The sequence below is a fragment of the Callorhinchus milii genome, unplaced genomic scaffold (genome assembly GCF_018977255.1).
Source record: "Callorhinchus milii isolate IMCB2004 unplaced genomic scaffold, IMCB_Cmil_1.0 Scaffold5, whole genome shotgun sequence".
Lineage (NCBI taxonomy): Eukaryota > Metazoa > Chordata > Chondrichthyes > Chimaeriformes > Callorhinchidae > Callorhinchus > Callorhinchus milii.
The window spans coordinates 3,468,602-3,483,741 of NW_024704746.1; the positions used below are offsets into that span (position 1 = coordinate 3,468,602).

At 44.2% G+C, this 15,140-nt stretch overlaps 1 protein-coding gene across 2 annotated transcripts in view; it reads left to right on the top strand.

The window, feature by feature from the left end:
- Window positions 1–15,140, top strand: part of slc35d1a (solute carrier family 35 member D1a) — a 42,607-nt gene that overhangs the window by 16,174 nt on the left and 11,293 nt on the right. The window contains exons 9-12 of one of the 2 annotated variants that reach the window (XM_007910044.2): window positions 2,095–2,162; window positions 3,121–3,199; window positions 5,231–5,313; window positions 6,862–7,860. In XM_007910044.2, the coding sequence (XP_007908235.2) occupies window positions 2,095–2,162; window positions 3,121–3,199; window positions 5,231–5,313; window positions 6,862–6,967 (336 nt within the window). In that variant the 3' untranslated portion in view covers window positions 6,968–7,860. Of the gene's footprint in view, window positions 1–2,094; window positions 2,163–3,120; window positions 3,200–5,230; window positions 5,314–6,861; window positions 7,861–15,140 lie in introns of those variants that run through there. The other variant, XM_042334816.1, reaches the window with a different exon arrangement.

Consider the following 15,140-nt stretch of genomic DNA (forward strand, 5'->3'; position numbering starts at 1 on the left):
CTCTTTCTATCTCTTTCTTTCTCTACTTGTTAACGGGCATGTTTTTTTCCTGACCATAGTGTCGAGAAGGTTTAATGAGGAGATGTGTTAAGAGCAGATACTGCCTGAGTTGTCACAGGCCCGCTGCTGGCTAATTTTCAGCAATGACCGAGCCCTGGGGAGGCAGAGGTGGGGGTGGGGGCAAGAGGTGGGGGGCGAGAGGGAGAGATCTGCCTAGTTGGAATATGTTCAGACTGCGTACCCTGCATAAAGTACAGGCCAGGGAGTATGGAGTAGAATAGAGCTGTTTGTTTCGTTGCCTCAGGGGTAATTTAGTTGAGGCTTGGCAGTTACTGTAGAAAATTGGGGGAGGAGGAAAAAGGAACGTTTGGTTGGTTAGGCCACAATATTCAAAGCTTTCGTTCAGTCAATCTGTGTGAGATTGCAGTGGCTGCTTTTCTTCCTCGTTTAACACTGTCTTTATTCAAGTTTGCTCGCCCAAAGCGCAGGAAAATTATTTCTCAACTACCTGAATTATTTCTCAACTACCATAAAGCATAGGAAGGTCCTGGGTTTGATTTTCCTCCCTCTTACTCTCCCCCCTTCTCTTCCCCCCCCCTCTCTTTTTTCCCTTCCTTTCTCATAGAAACAGGAGTAGGACATTCAGCCCCTCAAGCCTGTTCCGCTTTTCTATTAGATCATGGTGGATCTGTACCTCAAGTCCAATTACTCACCCTTGCCCCATGTCCCTTGATACCCTGACCTAACAAAATATCTATCCACCTCAGTCTTCCAAGTGTGAATGGATCCAGCATCCAGAGCCTTTTGTGGGGAGAGAGTTCCAGATTCCCACTACCCTTTGGGTGAAAACCTCCTGATTTCACTCCTAAATGGCTTAGCTTTAATTTTTAAGATTATGCCCTTTGTTCTCTCCCTTTCTTTTTCCTCTCCCTCCCTGATACTTTGAACACTGTAATAATAATTCTTGCATTTGATATGGCACCTTATCACATAGCTGAGGTGATCTCAAAGCGCTTCACAGGATATACTATGAAGTGTAGTGACTGTATATTTTGTGGGTGAAACGTAACAGCTCCTCTGCCTTTTGGGCAAAATAAGGTTGGAAATATTTTATGAATTGCAAAATTTCACACCTACTAGACACTTGACAGAAAATGATGTAGAAGCGCTCTGACATGTGCTGCCCTGGGTGAAAGATGCTATTTAAATGCAAGTTATTATTTTTCTGAATATTTGTGTTCATTATTAGCGGGTGGGGAGGGGTGAGTTGCTGTCAGAGAATGAGTCTTGAAATGCACATGAGGTGGTGGGGGCGGGGGGGGGGGGCTGGGTGGCAAGGTGCGGAAATTAAAACCCGCTGTCTGTTTTTCTCCTCCTGCCTCTCTCCAGCATGCCGGCTGCAGTGCATGGTTTTATCAATTGTGCTGTAAGCTAACTTGCCATAGGAAGTGATGTTTAGATCACTCTCAGTCTGTACAAAGCTTCAATTCATACCCACTGGAGAGGGTTGTCTCTGTGGGCAGGAATAAGGTCTGATGATTTCTGACTGTCAGCAGATTGGTGCATGTACACAGTCTCTGTCAACATAGAGTGCTCTCTTATTTCTAACTTTAAACCGCATTCTCTGAATCCAAAGCTCCCCCAAAACAGTTCACTCTGACACACAGCTTTTCTGGGCATCATTTATTCATTTCTAATTTGCTTTTTACTAAACAGAACAGAGCGCGAAGACGCTGCACTATATAAATGCAGGTTGTTTAGAGAATAAAGCTCTGACTAGCTTGATAATGTTAAAAAGCTTGCTCTACATCCCCCACCCTGACTGCCCCCATCCTCTGGAACTCAATCCCAAAGTCCCTTCACCTTGTCCCTTCTTTTGCCTCCTTCAAGGCCCGTCTCAAGACCCTCCTCTTCGACTGTCTTCGGTCACCCTCGTACCCCTGCCCTCCACCCCTCTGATTCCAACCCCCAGCTTCTTTCCCTGCTGCTGAGTTGGAGCTGTTGGTTTTGGCAGCTGATGTGTTTAAGAATCATTTCTAACTTCTTTTTATTAGACAATATATTAATTCCTATTGCTTATAAATGTGTTGGCAGACGGCAGAGTTTGACGGCTGGACGGACAAGCTGTTTGTGGTGCAGTATCTGCTCTCCTGTGTGATGGGGTGAGGACTTGTCTTTTAAAACCCTCCCTCCGTGTGAGTGAGTTGAGTGGGGGAGTGAGTTGAGTGGGGGAGTGTGTGAGTGGGTGAGTAAGCAACGGATAAACAAACGAGTGGGTTAGCACATGGACGCTCGGCTCTTTACTCGGCAGACACGTTCCCATGCTTCATTTATCACCATTAACCGAAGAGCATAAAAGTTGAAGAAGCTTTTGGCCCATTTATTCTCACCTGTTCGATAATACGTGCTGTTCCTAACATAGATCTAATGTCCTGTCCACAGCCACCATCCCTGGCGACCTATTCCAGCCTTTGTAATAAATAATACTTGCATTCTCCCTTAAGAAATATCTCCTGTTGCCTATCTGAAACTTGTTCAATATTCTATCAAAACCTACCGCCTCATCTACCTCTGTGGCGGAGTGTTCATTGATCTGCCGTTCAATGTTAATGGAAGCAGGACTCAAAAAATAATAATAATAATCCTTGCATTTGATATAGGGTCTTATCACATCTTTGAGCAGTCCCAAAACGCTTCACAGCATATACTGCAAAGTGAATTAACTCTACGTTATTATGTGGTCAAAATGCGGCAGCCAATTGCACACAGAAGTGCCCCCCAACAGTTGTGATTGACCAAGTTATTACCATTAATTTTTAATTTATTTTTGGAGGGATTATTGCACCAGGAAAGGTCATCCACTAATCGACTTAACAACCGGGTTCCTAGGTGATCAGAGCCATTTCAAGTAAGGAAAGTTGCCTAACATTTTGCCCTGCCCGGGAATCAAAACCAGGTTCTCTCGCTTGTGAGGCGACCACGCTAACCACTACGCTACAGGATTCCACCTCTATCCACCTCAGGCGTTCAAACCATGGGAAGAGTAAACATTATTTGAGGCCTGCTTCTCAGGAGTAAAGGGCGAGGTACTGGTTTTGACTCTATTTCTCTTCTCACTAGGTTTATTCTAATGTACTCCACACTACTGTGTACTCAGTACAACTCCGCTCTCACCACCACCATAGTTGGTTGTATTAAGGTAAGATTAACCTCAACTGACTGGCTACAAATCACTGCTTAATAGCGAACCTTTGTGTAGATTTCCAGGCAAGGTCATGGCACTATGAGTTTGTGTAGTGCTTGTTCTCTAGGCAATTGTAACAGCCAGTCTGCGCCAGGAACATTTGTTTAGTGAGTTCATATAATCCTTGCATTTGAGTTCAGGATGAGATTTGATTGATGGGGGTGGGAGATCCTCTATTGTAAGGTATCTTAAGAACTTTAACGTGCATCTAAGAATGGGCAGAGGGAACTCCAGTCTAATGTCTCTGATAAGGCAATGCTCACCCAGTATTCTACTGGAGGATCACTTTGGATGATGTACTGAAATCTGTTGAGGGACTTAAACTCACAGCGTCTTGTTTGAGATGTTCATAAAATCTTACAGCACGGAAGGAGGCCATTCGGTCCATCGTGCCTATCTGGCTTGAGCTGTCCACCTGGCTATCCCTGGGACGCTACCTAGCAAGTTGTTGTTGTCCCATCTCCATCGTTGTTTTAAAGTTGTGAAAGTTTCTGGTTTGTGTAAGATGCTGGTGTGTTGGGCAGAAATCGTGTGTGCAGTGGTTGTTTAGTGTGTGGGAGACTAGGGAGGGGTTTCCTACGACCCCTGCCCCACCTTGGGGAAACAAATGATTTGTGGAGATGATGCCAGATTTGCACATGAGAAGTGACCATTGGAAGTTATGATCTGTACCCCTGCCCTTCCTTACATGACCCTATCGTCCACCCACCAGGTCAGCCTGTGTCAGCGGGAGACACACAGGCAGGGCGAAAGCTTAGCCAAGTTTCCTTACTCAACACGCCTCTGTCTACTTAGCAGTAAGCAGGAACCCAATTGTTAGTCGATTGACGGATTGCTTTCTGGGGGTAATAATCCCTTCAAAAACATAATAATAATAATTTGGTCACTCAATCCACGACTGTTTGTGGGACAAACTGTTGTACACAATTGGCTGTTGTGTTTCACCCACGAAATATACAGTCCATTCATTTTACAGTATATTCTGTTGAGCTTTGAGAAGTCTCAGACATGATAAGGCGCTGGACAATACAAGGATTATTATTATACAACAGAAAGCACGCTGGGATTATAACCAAACACTCTCCAGTTTAAGTTGCTCCTAAGCTTTGAGTAATTCAGAGTGTTTTTATTGAAAATTACAGTAACAGGTCCTGAAGCTGGGATTATATGACCTTGTTTCCTGTGAGCTCATCAATCAAGCTGTGCGTTTTGCTGGCTTGAAGCTTGTGATTAGATGCTTATCGCTCCACGTGCCAAGAGCTGTTGGCTGGCACTGCGCTTACTCACTTTAATGGTACACAGTTGACTTGTGGCATTCTGAGCTGTGCTTGTAAATATGCAGGCGACTTTAATTTACTAATGTGGGATGAGAGCGGAGCTTTCTGCTGGAGCTGTATGTACGACACACAAGGTAAAAAAAACTTGCGGACATCAGAGGGCATTTTATTGTGGGCTGTTCACATGATCGACTTGATTAGCTCTCTGGGATTCTATCCTGCGTGAGGGACGCTGTAAAAATGTATGTTGTTGTTGTATTTTAACTTGACTTATTACTGCCGCACAATATAATTCTGCATTGTATATAATACTACTGTGCCCTTAACCTCTGGATCTCCAGCATGATGCCCCGTGTGAAGGGCGCTATATAAATGTAAGTTGTTGTAGTTGTTGGATCTTTCTCTACCCTTTCCCACTTTATCTTTTATACCCCACCTTAAAACCCAGCTATTATCTGTACCTATGGCCATCCTTTCCCCCACCACCTCTCCTTTCCTCAGTACCTGACCCCACTGCTGTGTAGCACTGTGAGACACTATCCTGCATGAAGGATACTGATAAACTCTCCCCCAATCCCTCTATTGTGGGAGAGGCAGGAGGGTTGTGTATTCCCGCAGTTATTGTGAGGATAAACGGTATGTTACAGGGTGATTTGAGGGCTTTGAGACTAGTGATGTACAATCTAAATGCCCTTTTCCTCTTCCTCAGAATATTTTGGTGACCTATATCGGAATGGTTCTTGGCGGAGATTACATTTTCACATGGACCAACTTCATTGGATTGAATATCAGGTAAATCGGGCGTGAAAGAATCAACAATGTCCTTGCTTGTGTAAGTACTCCCTATGGAGTTCTCCTGCTGAGTAATGGTGATGAGGCAGTGGCATTCATGTAGGTTAAGTCTGTTCTGTTAGTGGCTCTCTTTCAACTTCCCTCCCAACCGTGCCGCATAACCCAGACTCAACTTAACAGCCTGCACTAAAGAACAGCCGCAATATGTACAGCCAATTTGCTTTGCAGTATATTCTGTGAAGCGCTTTGCGACGTCTCAAAGTCGTGATTAGGCACTATTATCAAATGCAAGTTTTATTATAAAACCTCCCCAGTCATTTACAAACAAAGTCACTTACAGAAAGCACTTTGAAATGAGGCACAATATCAAATGCAGGGGATTATTACTGTTTATTTCATGTAGGATGAATATCTCAAAGTGCTTCGGAGTCTACAGGGCTTGCCGAGCAGGGCAAAGGGGGTTCGGGAGCATGTTCCTGAGAATGGGGGTAAAGGCGTGGTGGAGAGTGGGCATATAGTGACTGAAAGCTCAGCTACTGATAGGCGAAAGGGAGTGAGGTACAAGAGATAACTAGCGAGCGCAGGTGTTGGGTCGATAGAGGACTCAAGATTATAAAGGGAATTTATAAACTCCACAGGCAATGTCTGAAGGCAAAGGATCGAGAGTAAAGTGATAAGATTATAGGATTGGGAGGGAAAGGGGATTAGGACAACTGATGTCTCCACAATTCTGGGGCAACTGTTTGTTGATCACGAGAGAAGTTCGGGTTAAAAAGCCCTGTAATAATATTAATAATAATCCTTGCATTTGATATAGCGCCTTATCACATCTTCAAGGGGTCTCAAAGTGCTTTAGTCTATTATCTCAGTGTGCCCACCCCACCATTGCAGTATTGAGCTATTTCTGCATTGGAGCGTCAACTTCAACTATGTGATTCCAAGTCCTCGTGTGAGGATCGAATCCACAAACTTCTGACTCAGAGGCGAGAGCACTACCACTGTCCCGGACTAGGACTGAATTGAAACACAATGAAACTTGCTTGAGTGTAAGTGAACCTGTTGGTTTGGATTGTATTATGGGAGAATACGCCAGTCCCAGCCAGGCTCCACTGGCTCCCTATCCCCAAACGGATCTATTTCAACATTCTCACACTCGTTTTCAAATCCCTTCGTGTCCTGGCACTCCCCTACCTGCTCACTCCAACTCATAACCCAGTGCCTCTGCTCAACTGGCTCTGGCCTCCTGCATGCCCCTCATGCTCTCCGCTCCACCATCAGCAGCCACACTTTCAGCCACTACGCCCCGAAACTCTGGAACACTCTTCCCCTATTCCTCCGCCTTACCCCTTCCTTTCCCATCTTCAGATTGCTCCTGAAAGCCTTCCTCTTTGACTGTGTTTACGGTCACCTGCCCCCCCCCCCACCACCACCACCGCTCAGCGCTGTGCTCTGCCACTATCAAGCGCTCTGCGACGTTACCCTGCATGAGGGGCGCTACATAAATGCAAGTGGTATTTGTGCTCGTCTTAAACGCCTCTTTCTCGGCAGCATTGCTGGAAGCCTGGTCTATTCCTACATCACCTTTACAGAGCAACAGTCCAGCAACCCCCCAGGGAACAATGGCAGTGGAGAGAAGGGGAAGATCGCGGTGTGACCAGGGATCATAAGACTATTTTTTAATAGACCTACATGTATTTTTCAGACATTGATTTTTATATGTATACTATATGTATGTTGTGTGTGTATATGTGTGTGTGTGTATACACAGTGCTGCCCACTTTACTCGTACCTGTTTATATTGACGTCCTGCGAATGTTGGCAAAACTTTTAAGTCTCGGACCCTCCCTTCCTCGTACAGGAACAAGTCTCTAACAGCATTGAGGAGATTGTGTTCTTACCGTTTATGTGGACGCACTGGTTGGTTTAAACCTTGCCGTGTCTGGCTGCCCAAAGAGCTGAAACGCCCCACTCGAGCTTTCTGGTGTGCGTCACTTGACCGCTCCCCCTGGCATCACGGAGAGCGGCGTTCAGTGTGCGTCTGGACTACAATCCCCAGCCAGTGACTGATAGCATCCGGTTCGTTCGTTCATGTCAACCGGCTAACGTAGACAAAACCTGCCCTGTCCCCACCGTGTCGACATAAACAGGAAGGACTGTATACACTTCTTCAAAAAGTTGGGAATTGCAAGACAATTAGTCAGAACTACTCTTGAGACCCAAGATTGGTATTGGCAAAAAAAATCCTCTCTTTTAAAATTCCTTTGTGCTTTAATTATCTGTCATGTTTTCCTCTCCACCCAGAGTTTCCTGTACCCAATGCACTGCACTGTCTACACACAGTCTGAAAGCTTTGCTTGTGCCTGTGTGAAAGAAGAGAGCACCAGCATGGACATGATGGCGGGAGGGAACGAGAGAGCAGGGGACTAGAGAGTGATAGGGTGGGAGGGCGGGAGCACCAGCACAGACACATAATGTTCATACTTAATGCTAAAACCTTGACAACTAGTACAGCGGTGGCCAAACCGTCAAAGTGTCCCATCGAATATTCACACCAGTCTAGGTAAGTCTTGACTTACGTCAATGTCTTATTTGCAGCTTCTTGGATTGAATATTTCTTGATCCATGGCATACATAAAGAAATATTCAATCAAGAAATTGTATTTTGTTGGCTATCGTTGCCCCCACAAAATATACAGTAGCCAATTCATATTACAGTATGTTCTGTGAAGTGCTTTGAGATGTCTTAAAAATGTGATAAGGTGCTATATTGAATGCAAGGATTATTAGTATTATAACCAAAAGGTTGGCCACCACTGAACTAATAGCATCCAACCATTTTGACTCCCACTGAACTTGATAGGGGTAAGCAGGGTCTCCATGAAGCTGAACTGGCACCAGGGTGATATGTTTGGCAACAGAATGTTAGAATTGAGTCCACCCTCTTGTGGTAGTTTTGCCTGAGCCAGGCAGGTCCACAGTACTCCAGGGCACTGCTGATGACGTTCCTGTTCATCAGCAGGATTTGGAAGGGTGGGCCAGTTACTGGGGGCAGGAACTCTTCCCGCTCAGCTCCTGTTAACTCTGCAAACCAGGCTTTCCCCGATGCTTATCCAGAAATAACCACCCTACCCATTAGGGCTTTAATAATAATAATAATGTATAATAATAATATTAATAATAATAATATTAATAGTAATGTAATGTGAATTTGTGGAGTCCTGTAGCTCAGTGGTTAGAGCACTCGCTTTGCAAGCGAGAGACCGGAGTTCAATTCCAGGCAGAGGGCGAAACCTTGGGCAAGTTTCCTTACTCCACACAGAGCCTAATAATAATCCCTCCAAAACCAAAAACAATAATAAATTGGTCATTTTCAATCTACGACTGTTTGTGGGACATTGCTGTGCGCAATTGGCTGCCGCGTTCGCCCACAAATATACAGTTAATTCACTTTACAGTGTGTTCTGTGAAGTGCTTTGGGACGTCCTCCCGACGTGAAAAGCGCTATATCAAATGCAAGGATTATTATTATTAAAGCCCTAATGGGTAGGGTGGTCATTTCTGGATAAGCATTGGGGAAAGCTTGGCAATCTGCGATATCAGTGGCAAGCTATGTGGTTTTAGCTGCTTAGACTCCAGCAGTCACCCCAACGCACAATCAACCAAGTCTGCACCCAGTTTGGTTTGGATGCTCTTAAGCATGGTGATGGGCTTCCGCATGTGTCAAACACGACCACAAATTATATTTGTATTGTGCCTTTCACATCGGGAGGACATCAGCTGACCAAAAAAAAAGCTAAAACTCGGCAGTCACAAGGGCTGACAATTACTTGTAGATAAATTGCACCGAGGAGGTTTGGTGTTTAAACCTCCCAAAGAAAGCCGCTGGATCCTTCTCATCAGGTACTGATTAGGTTCATCAAAGCTTGTTTCTGGATTTATAAATGTTGAGAGTGGGCTGACTGAGATTTGAGTGTTTGGAGCGGGGAGGGTGTGTGTGTATGTATGTGGAGGGAGGAGGTTTAGTGTGTGTGTTTTCGGGGGGGGAAGGGGTTGGATATGTTTAGAGCCTGATATAATTGCTATTTGCACATGTTGAAGGAGCACGCTCCCTTTAGTAGCAGCCTGGCCCTTTAGAAAGGGCTCCACATCGTATATTTTACATGATAAGTAGTTCCTAGCAACATTGAATTAAAACTCCACTGTCCCAGGCCCTTTTGAGGTCTGTTAACAGTGCAAGATGATTTTGCATTCCTCGATGTGTGGCTGAGAGGGTCTTGTGAGCTGCGGTGTTAGAAGCTGTTTGTTTGGTCTGGATTTCAAGAATGTTGTGGAGCTGGTGTGTGTGCGATTGATCCACAAAGTGCCTTTGTAAGATCCAGCTTCAACACGGCTGCTCCTAAATGGAATCATAGAATCTTATAGCACAGAAGGCCATTCGGCCCATCGTGCCTATGCCAGCTCCTTGAAAGAGCTGTCCAACTAGTCCCACTCTCCCGCTCTTACCCCATAGCCCTGCACATTTTTTTCCTTATTTGGGATATTTGTGAATTGTAACCCACCTGGATACAATTATGATTTCACTTCAGATTTTGTCAAATCTGGTTTCCTTTATTTGATATAAAATATCAGTGAAATTCTGTTAAAATAAAATGTGTTAAAACCGCACGGACCCACGCTGACTGCTAGATTAATATCCTCGCCCTCCCCCTCCCGAAATCCCTATAAAATGCAAAGGTTAAAAAAGATTTTTTTAAAATGCCCACAAGCTATACAGTTGATCCACTTTACAGTGTATCCTGTGAAGCATTTGAGACGTCTCAACGACATGATGAGGCGCTATTATCAAATGCAAGGATTATTATCATCAATTTTAAGGACAGCTGTCTATTCCACCGGCTGTATTGGGGACTCTGGGAGCTGCAATGGCTATGGAAATTCATGCTGATAGGGGGTCACTTTTGCATATTATTTGGATGAGCGATCTATTTGCAACCTAAAGAATGTAGTGTCAAGCAGACCTGCTATGTGTTTAGCACTGCCTGTTGTATATTATTGTGTTAGTGCAGATTTCCTGGATTAGTTAAGTAGGAAGCGTCCCTCCAGGGAGAGAGAGAGAGAGAGCATTCCATTCCAACAATCTATCTCTGGGATTTCCATGTGTGGGTGGGATGCATGGAAATCTCATCTTGGTTTGGATACTCTTAAGCATGTGTCAGATACCCAGCTGACCAAAAAAAGATCATTGTAGTTGTGTGTGTGTGTGTGTTTTAGTACAGTGGGTTGCATGTGTTAGGTGTTGTATCTGTTTGTGAGTGCGTGTGTACAGATCATTAAATGGGTTGCGTGTGTCAGCAGTGCAAATCTCACAATCATGCCGTGGATATTAAACTAAATAGTGATGTGATTGCACAATTTTTTTAAAAATACAATTCATTTCAATCTGGAGCAAGGATTTTCAGAGCTGTCGATGGCCTGGGCACTGTCGAGTTTGAGGTTGGAAGCTGCTTCGGGAGAGATTATTCGGGTTGCGTGACATTTGCGCATCTTATATTTAGAGTCTTTGGAGAGCAAATCCATTCCCAGCTTTCCATGTATTTTTAACGGGGAGTAACTGACTTGACTTGCCCGTAATAGAAGTTTTAAAAGTAGAAAGTGCTGTGACTGTGCAACAAATGGATTCAAATTCACAGGGGGTTCTGTGAGATCCTAGATTTGAGTATATGTTTGCAATGGCAATATCAATGGCAAGCTATGTGTTTTTAATTGGTTAGGTTCCAGCAATCATCCCAACGCACACTCTGGGGTCTCCAATAGTTGCGTGTTGCCAACCTACCCCTAATACTTAATGGAATTAAGTAAGCAGGATGAGTCCTTCCATTTCAACAATCTATCTGGGATCTCCACGTGTGAATGGGATCCTGCGTAGAATTCTCATTTGGCTTTGTATACTCTTAAGCGTTGTGATGGGTTTCTGCTTGTGTCAATCACTCAGCTGTGTGTATGTATTTAAATGCATAAACTTCTGTAAGAGTGACATTTTCATACCGTAATCATCTAAGCAAATTTCAGATTCAGGTTGTTTCTGTGTATGTGGGAGGGGAGCTCTCAAAGTTCTAACTTTTAAGAGCTGACGAAAGGAGTGACTATAGATGTATATTTATGCTTTAAAGTCAGAACACATTTCAACTGTTGTCTGTGAATACAGTGAATTTTTTTGTGTAGTGTGTTTGGGGCTGAAAATGACAGTGTTATGTAAGTGTAATGGCTTCTTTCACAAAGTATATTTGATATGTAATCTACCCCCCGAGAGACTAAACTGACTGACCAATGGATTAAGTACAGATATTTTTATATCTTTTACAAAAATAAATTTCTTACAGTAATGTTTGATGACTGTTGTGATTGCCTTAACTGTTAGCCTCTTGTTTAAAAAGTCCCATGAAGCATATAAGGAGAACTGGATTAATATGTGAACCAAAAAGGAAGGCAGCTGTGCCAGGCATGCTCTTGATGAATTTCCTTCAGTGCAGTTTATTTATCCAAAATAATTGTGGAAAAAGTTAAATAGGATCTTAGTTTTCATCATGAAGGATGGCACCTCCAACATTGCAACACTCCATTGAAGTATCAGACTCTTGAGAGTTCAAAGTGCTGAGGTGAATCGTGAACAGTGGGGCTTGAAGCCTTCTGACTCAGAGGTGAGTGCTACCTGGCTGAAGCCTTCAAGAGTTTTGCTGTAAAGTGTAGTGATAGTGATTGTAGACAGACCCTGTAAAATTATGCTATATTTAACTTTGTTCTTGTACTGGTGATGATGTGATTGTGGTCGGGTGGGTCCATAGGTTACCAGTGATGTTAATTCTCTTCAGTGCACTCAGCTTGAACTGTCTCTATCCCTGTTTGCCTCCTCCTCGCCTGTGTTCAGATCACTCCTGAAGACCTTCCTCTTTGCCTATGGTCACTATCCTCCTCTCTCTGACCAGTGTAACAGAAGACGGGAGTCAAAGATGGTATGTTGCCTCCCTGGTGCAACAGTCTTAGACATCGCAGAAAGGGTGGATAAAATTCTTCAGGGGAAGGAGAACATCCATAAGTGGTGGTCCAGGTGGGGATCCATTATATTGGTTAAAAAAGGGCTGAGACTACAGGGTCAATATCAAAAGCTGGGGAAGATACTAAAGAATCGAACATCCAAGGTGGCGATCTCGGGATTACTCCCTGTGCTTCGGGCAAATAAGTACCTGAATGGCAGGATCAAGCATATGAATGCTTGGCTGGAGAAATGGTCCAGAAAAGAGGGCTTCAAGTTTCTGGATCATTGGGACCATTTCTGGGGCAGGTGGGACCTGTATCATATGGATGGGTTGCATCTAAACAGGGCTGGGGCCAATGTGCTTGCAGACAGGCTATCTAATGCTGTTGGGGAGGGTTTAAACTAGTTTTGAGTGGGGGGGAAGGGAACGCAAAAAACGAAGAGCTAGAAAATGGAGAAATAAAACGGGGGGGGAAGCGCAGAGCAGGTCAAGTCGGTCTTGGAGTGCATGTGCCTAAATGCACGGAGTTTATTAAACAAGATTGGTGAGCTGCAGCTCAAGTGGTCATAGGGGGATACGATGTAGTAGCAGTAACAGAGACTTGGCTCAAACAAGGACAGGAATGTGAGCTGAATATTCCTGGCTATAATGTACTCAGGAGGGATAGGGAAGGACAAAAAGGAGGATTTGTGGCAATGTTAATCAAGGATACGGTTATACCCATGGAAAGGGTCGAGGTGCTGGAGGGCCCCAAAACGGAATCTATCTGGTTAGAGTTAAGGAACAAAAAAGGAGCTGTTACGCTGGTAGGGGTATACTATAGACCACCAAATAGTGGGAAGGAAATAGATGAGCAGATCTGCAAGCAGATCTCAGACAGATGCAAGGCCAATAGAGTTGTGATAATGGGGGACTTTAATTATCCCAACATAGACTGGCAAAACAACAGCGCAAAGGGCAAGGAGGGGGAAATATTCCTAAAATGCATACAGGACAACTTTCTTGATCAGTACGTTTCCAGCCCAACAAGGAAGGAAGCAGTGCTGGATCTAGTTCTGGGGAATGAAGTAGGGCAAGTGGAGCAGGTTTCAGTGGGAGAGCATCTGGGCAATAGTGATCATAACATCATTAGATTCAAAGTGCATATGGAAAGAGACAAGGAACCATCTAAGGTGAAGATATTCAACTGGAAGAGGGCAAATTTCAGTGAGTTAAAAAGGGACCTAGCCAAGGTGGACTGGAAAGAAAGATTGGCAGGTAAAACAACTAAAGAGCAGTGGGAAGTCTTCAAGGATGAGATAGCTCGGGGACAAAATAAATACATTCCCACAAAAGGGAAAAGTAGGGCTTCCAAACCTCCGTGGATGACGAAGGTAATTGTATCTAGAATGAAGCAGAAAAAGGAGGCGTATGACAAATGTCAAACCCAAGATACAGAAGACAACCAAATCGAATATAGGAAGTTCAGAAGAGGTTTGAAAAAGGAAATAAGAGGGGCAAAAAGATTATACAAAAAAAGGTTAGCGGGTAACATTAAAGGGAATTCTAAAATATTTTACAAACGTATCAAGAAAGAAAGGTTAGTCAAAGGAAGGGTGGGGCCAATTAAGGACCAAGGGGGAAATCTTATTGTGGAGGCAGAGGGCATGGCTGATGTGCTGAATGAGTACTTTGCATCTGTCTTCACAAAAGAAGTGGATGCACCAAATGCCGCAGTATCGGAGGAGAGGGAATGGATAGGATAAGTATAAACAGAGAGGAGGTACTGAAAAGGTTGACTGGGCTGAAGGTAGATAAGTCGCCCGGTCCGGACGGGATGCAGTCACGGTTACTATCTTTGTTGGATACAGGAGTGGTGCCAAAGGACTGAAGAGCGGCCAATGTGACTCCCCTGTACAAAAAGGGACAGAAGGACAAACCTGGGAACTACAGGCCAGTCAGCCTAACATCAGTAGTGGGGAAACTCCTGGAGACTATAATCCAGGACAGAATAAATCTTCACTTAGAAAAATATGGGTTAATTAGGGACAGCCAACACGGATTTGTTAGCGGTAAATCTTGTCTTAACAAATTTAATAGAATTTTTCGATGAGGTAACGGAGAGGATGGATAAAGGTAGTGCCGTTGGTGTAGTTTATATGGACTTTCAAAAGCCATTTGACAAAGTGCCACATGAAAGACTTGTAAGAAAGATAGAAGCCCATGGTATAAAAGGGACAGTGGCAACATGGATCCAGAACTGTCTGGGAGACAGAAAACAGAGTTGTGGTGAACGACTGCTTTTCTGACTGGAGGGAAGTGTACTGTGTACCCCAGGGATCGGTATTAGGACCACTGCTCTTCTTAATATACATAAGTGATCTGGACTTGGGTATAGCAAGTACCATTTCCAACTTTGCGGACCACACAAAGTTAGGGAGGGTTGTAAACAGTGAGGATAGGAACCAACTGCAGGAAGACATAGAATGGAAAAATGGGCAGACACATGGCAGATGAGTTTCAATGTGGAGAAATGCAAAGTAATGCAGTTCTGGGCACCACACTATAGGAAGGATGTTAAGGCATTGGAAAGGGTGCAGAGGAGATTTACGAGGATGGTACCAGGAATGAGGGACCGTGATGATGAGGAAAGGCTGGAGAGGCCGGGATTATTCTCATTGGAGCAGAGAAGGTGACGAGGACCTAATAGAGGTCTTCAAAATCATGAGGGGATTTGATAGGTTAGAAAGGGAAAAACTATTTCCACTGGTGGGTGTGTCGGTGACTCGACGTCACAGATTCTAAAAGAAGCCG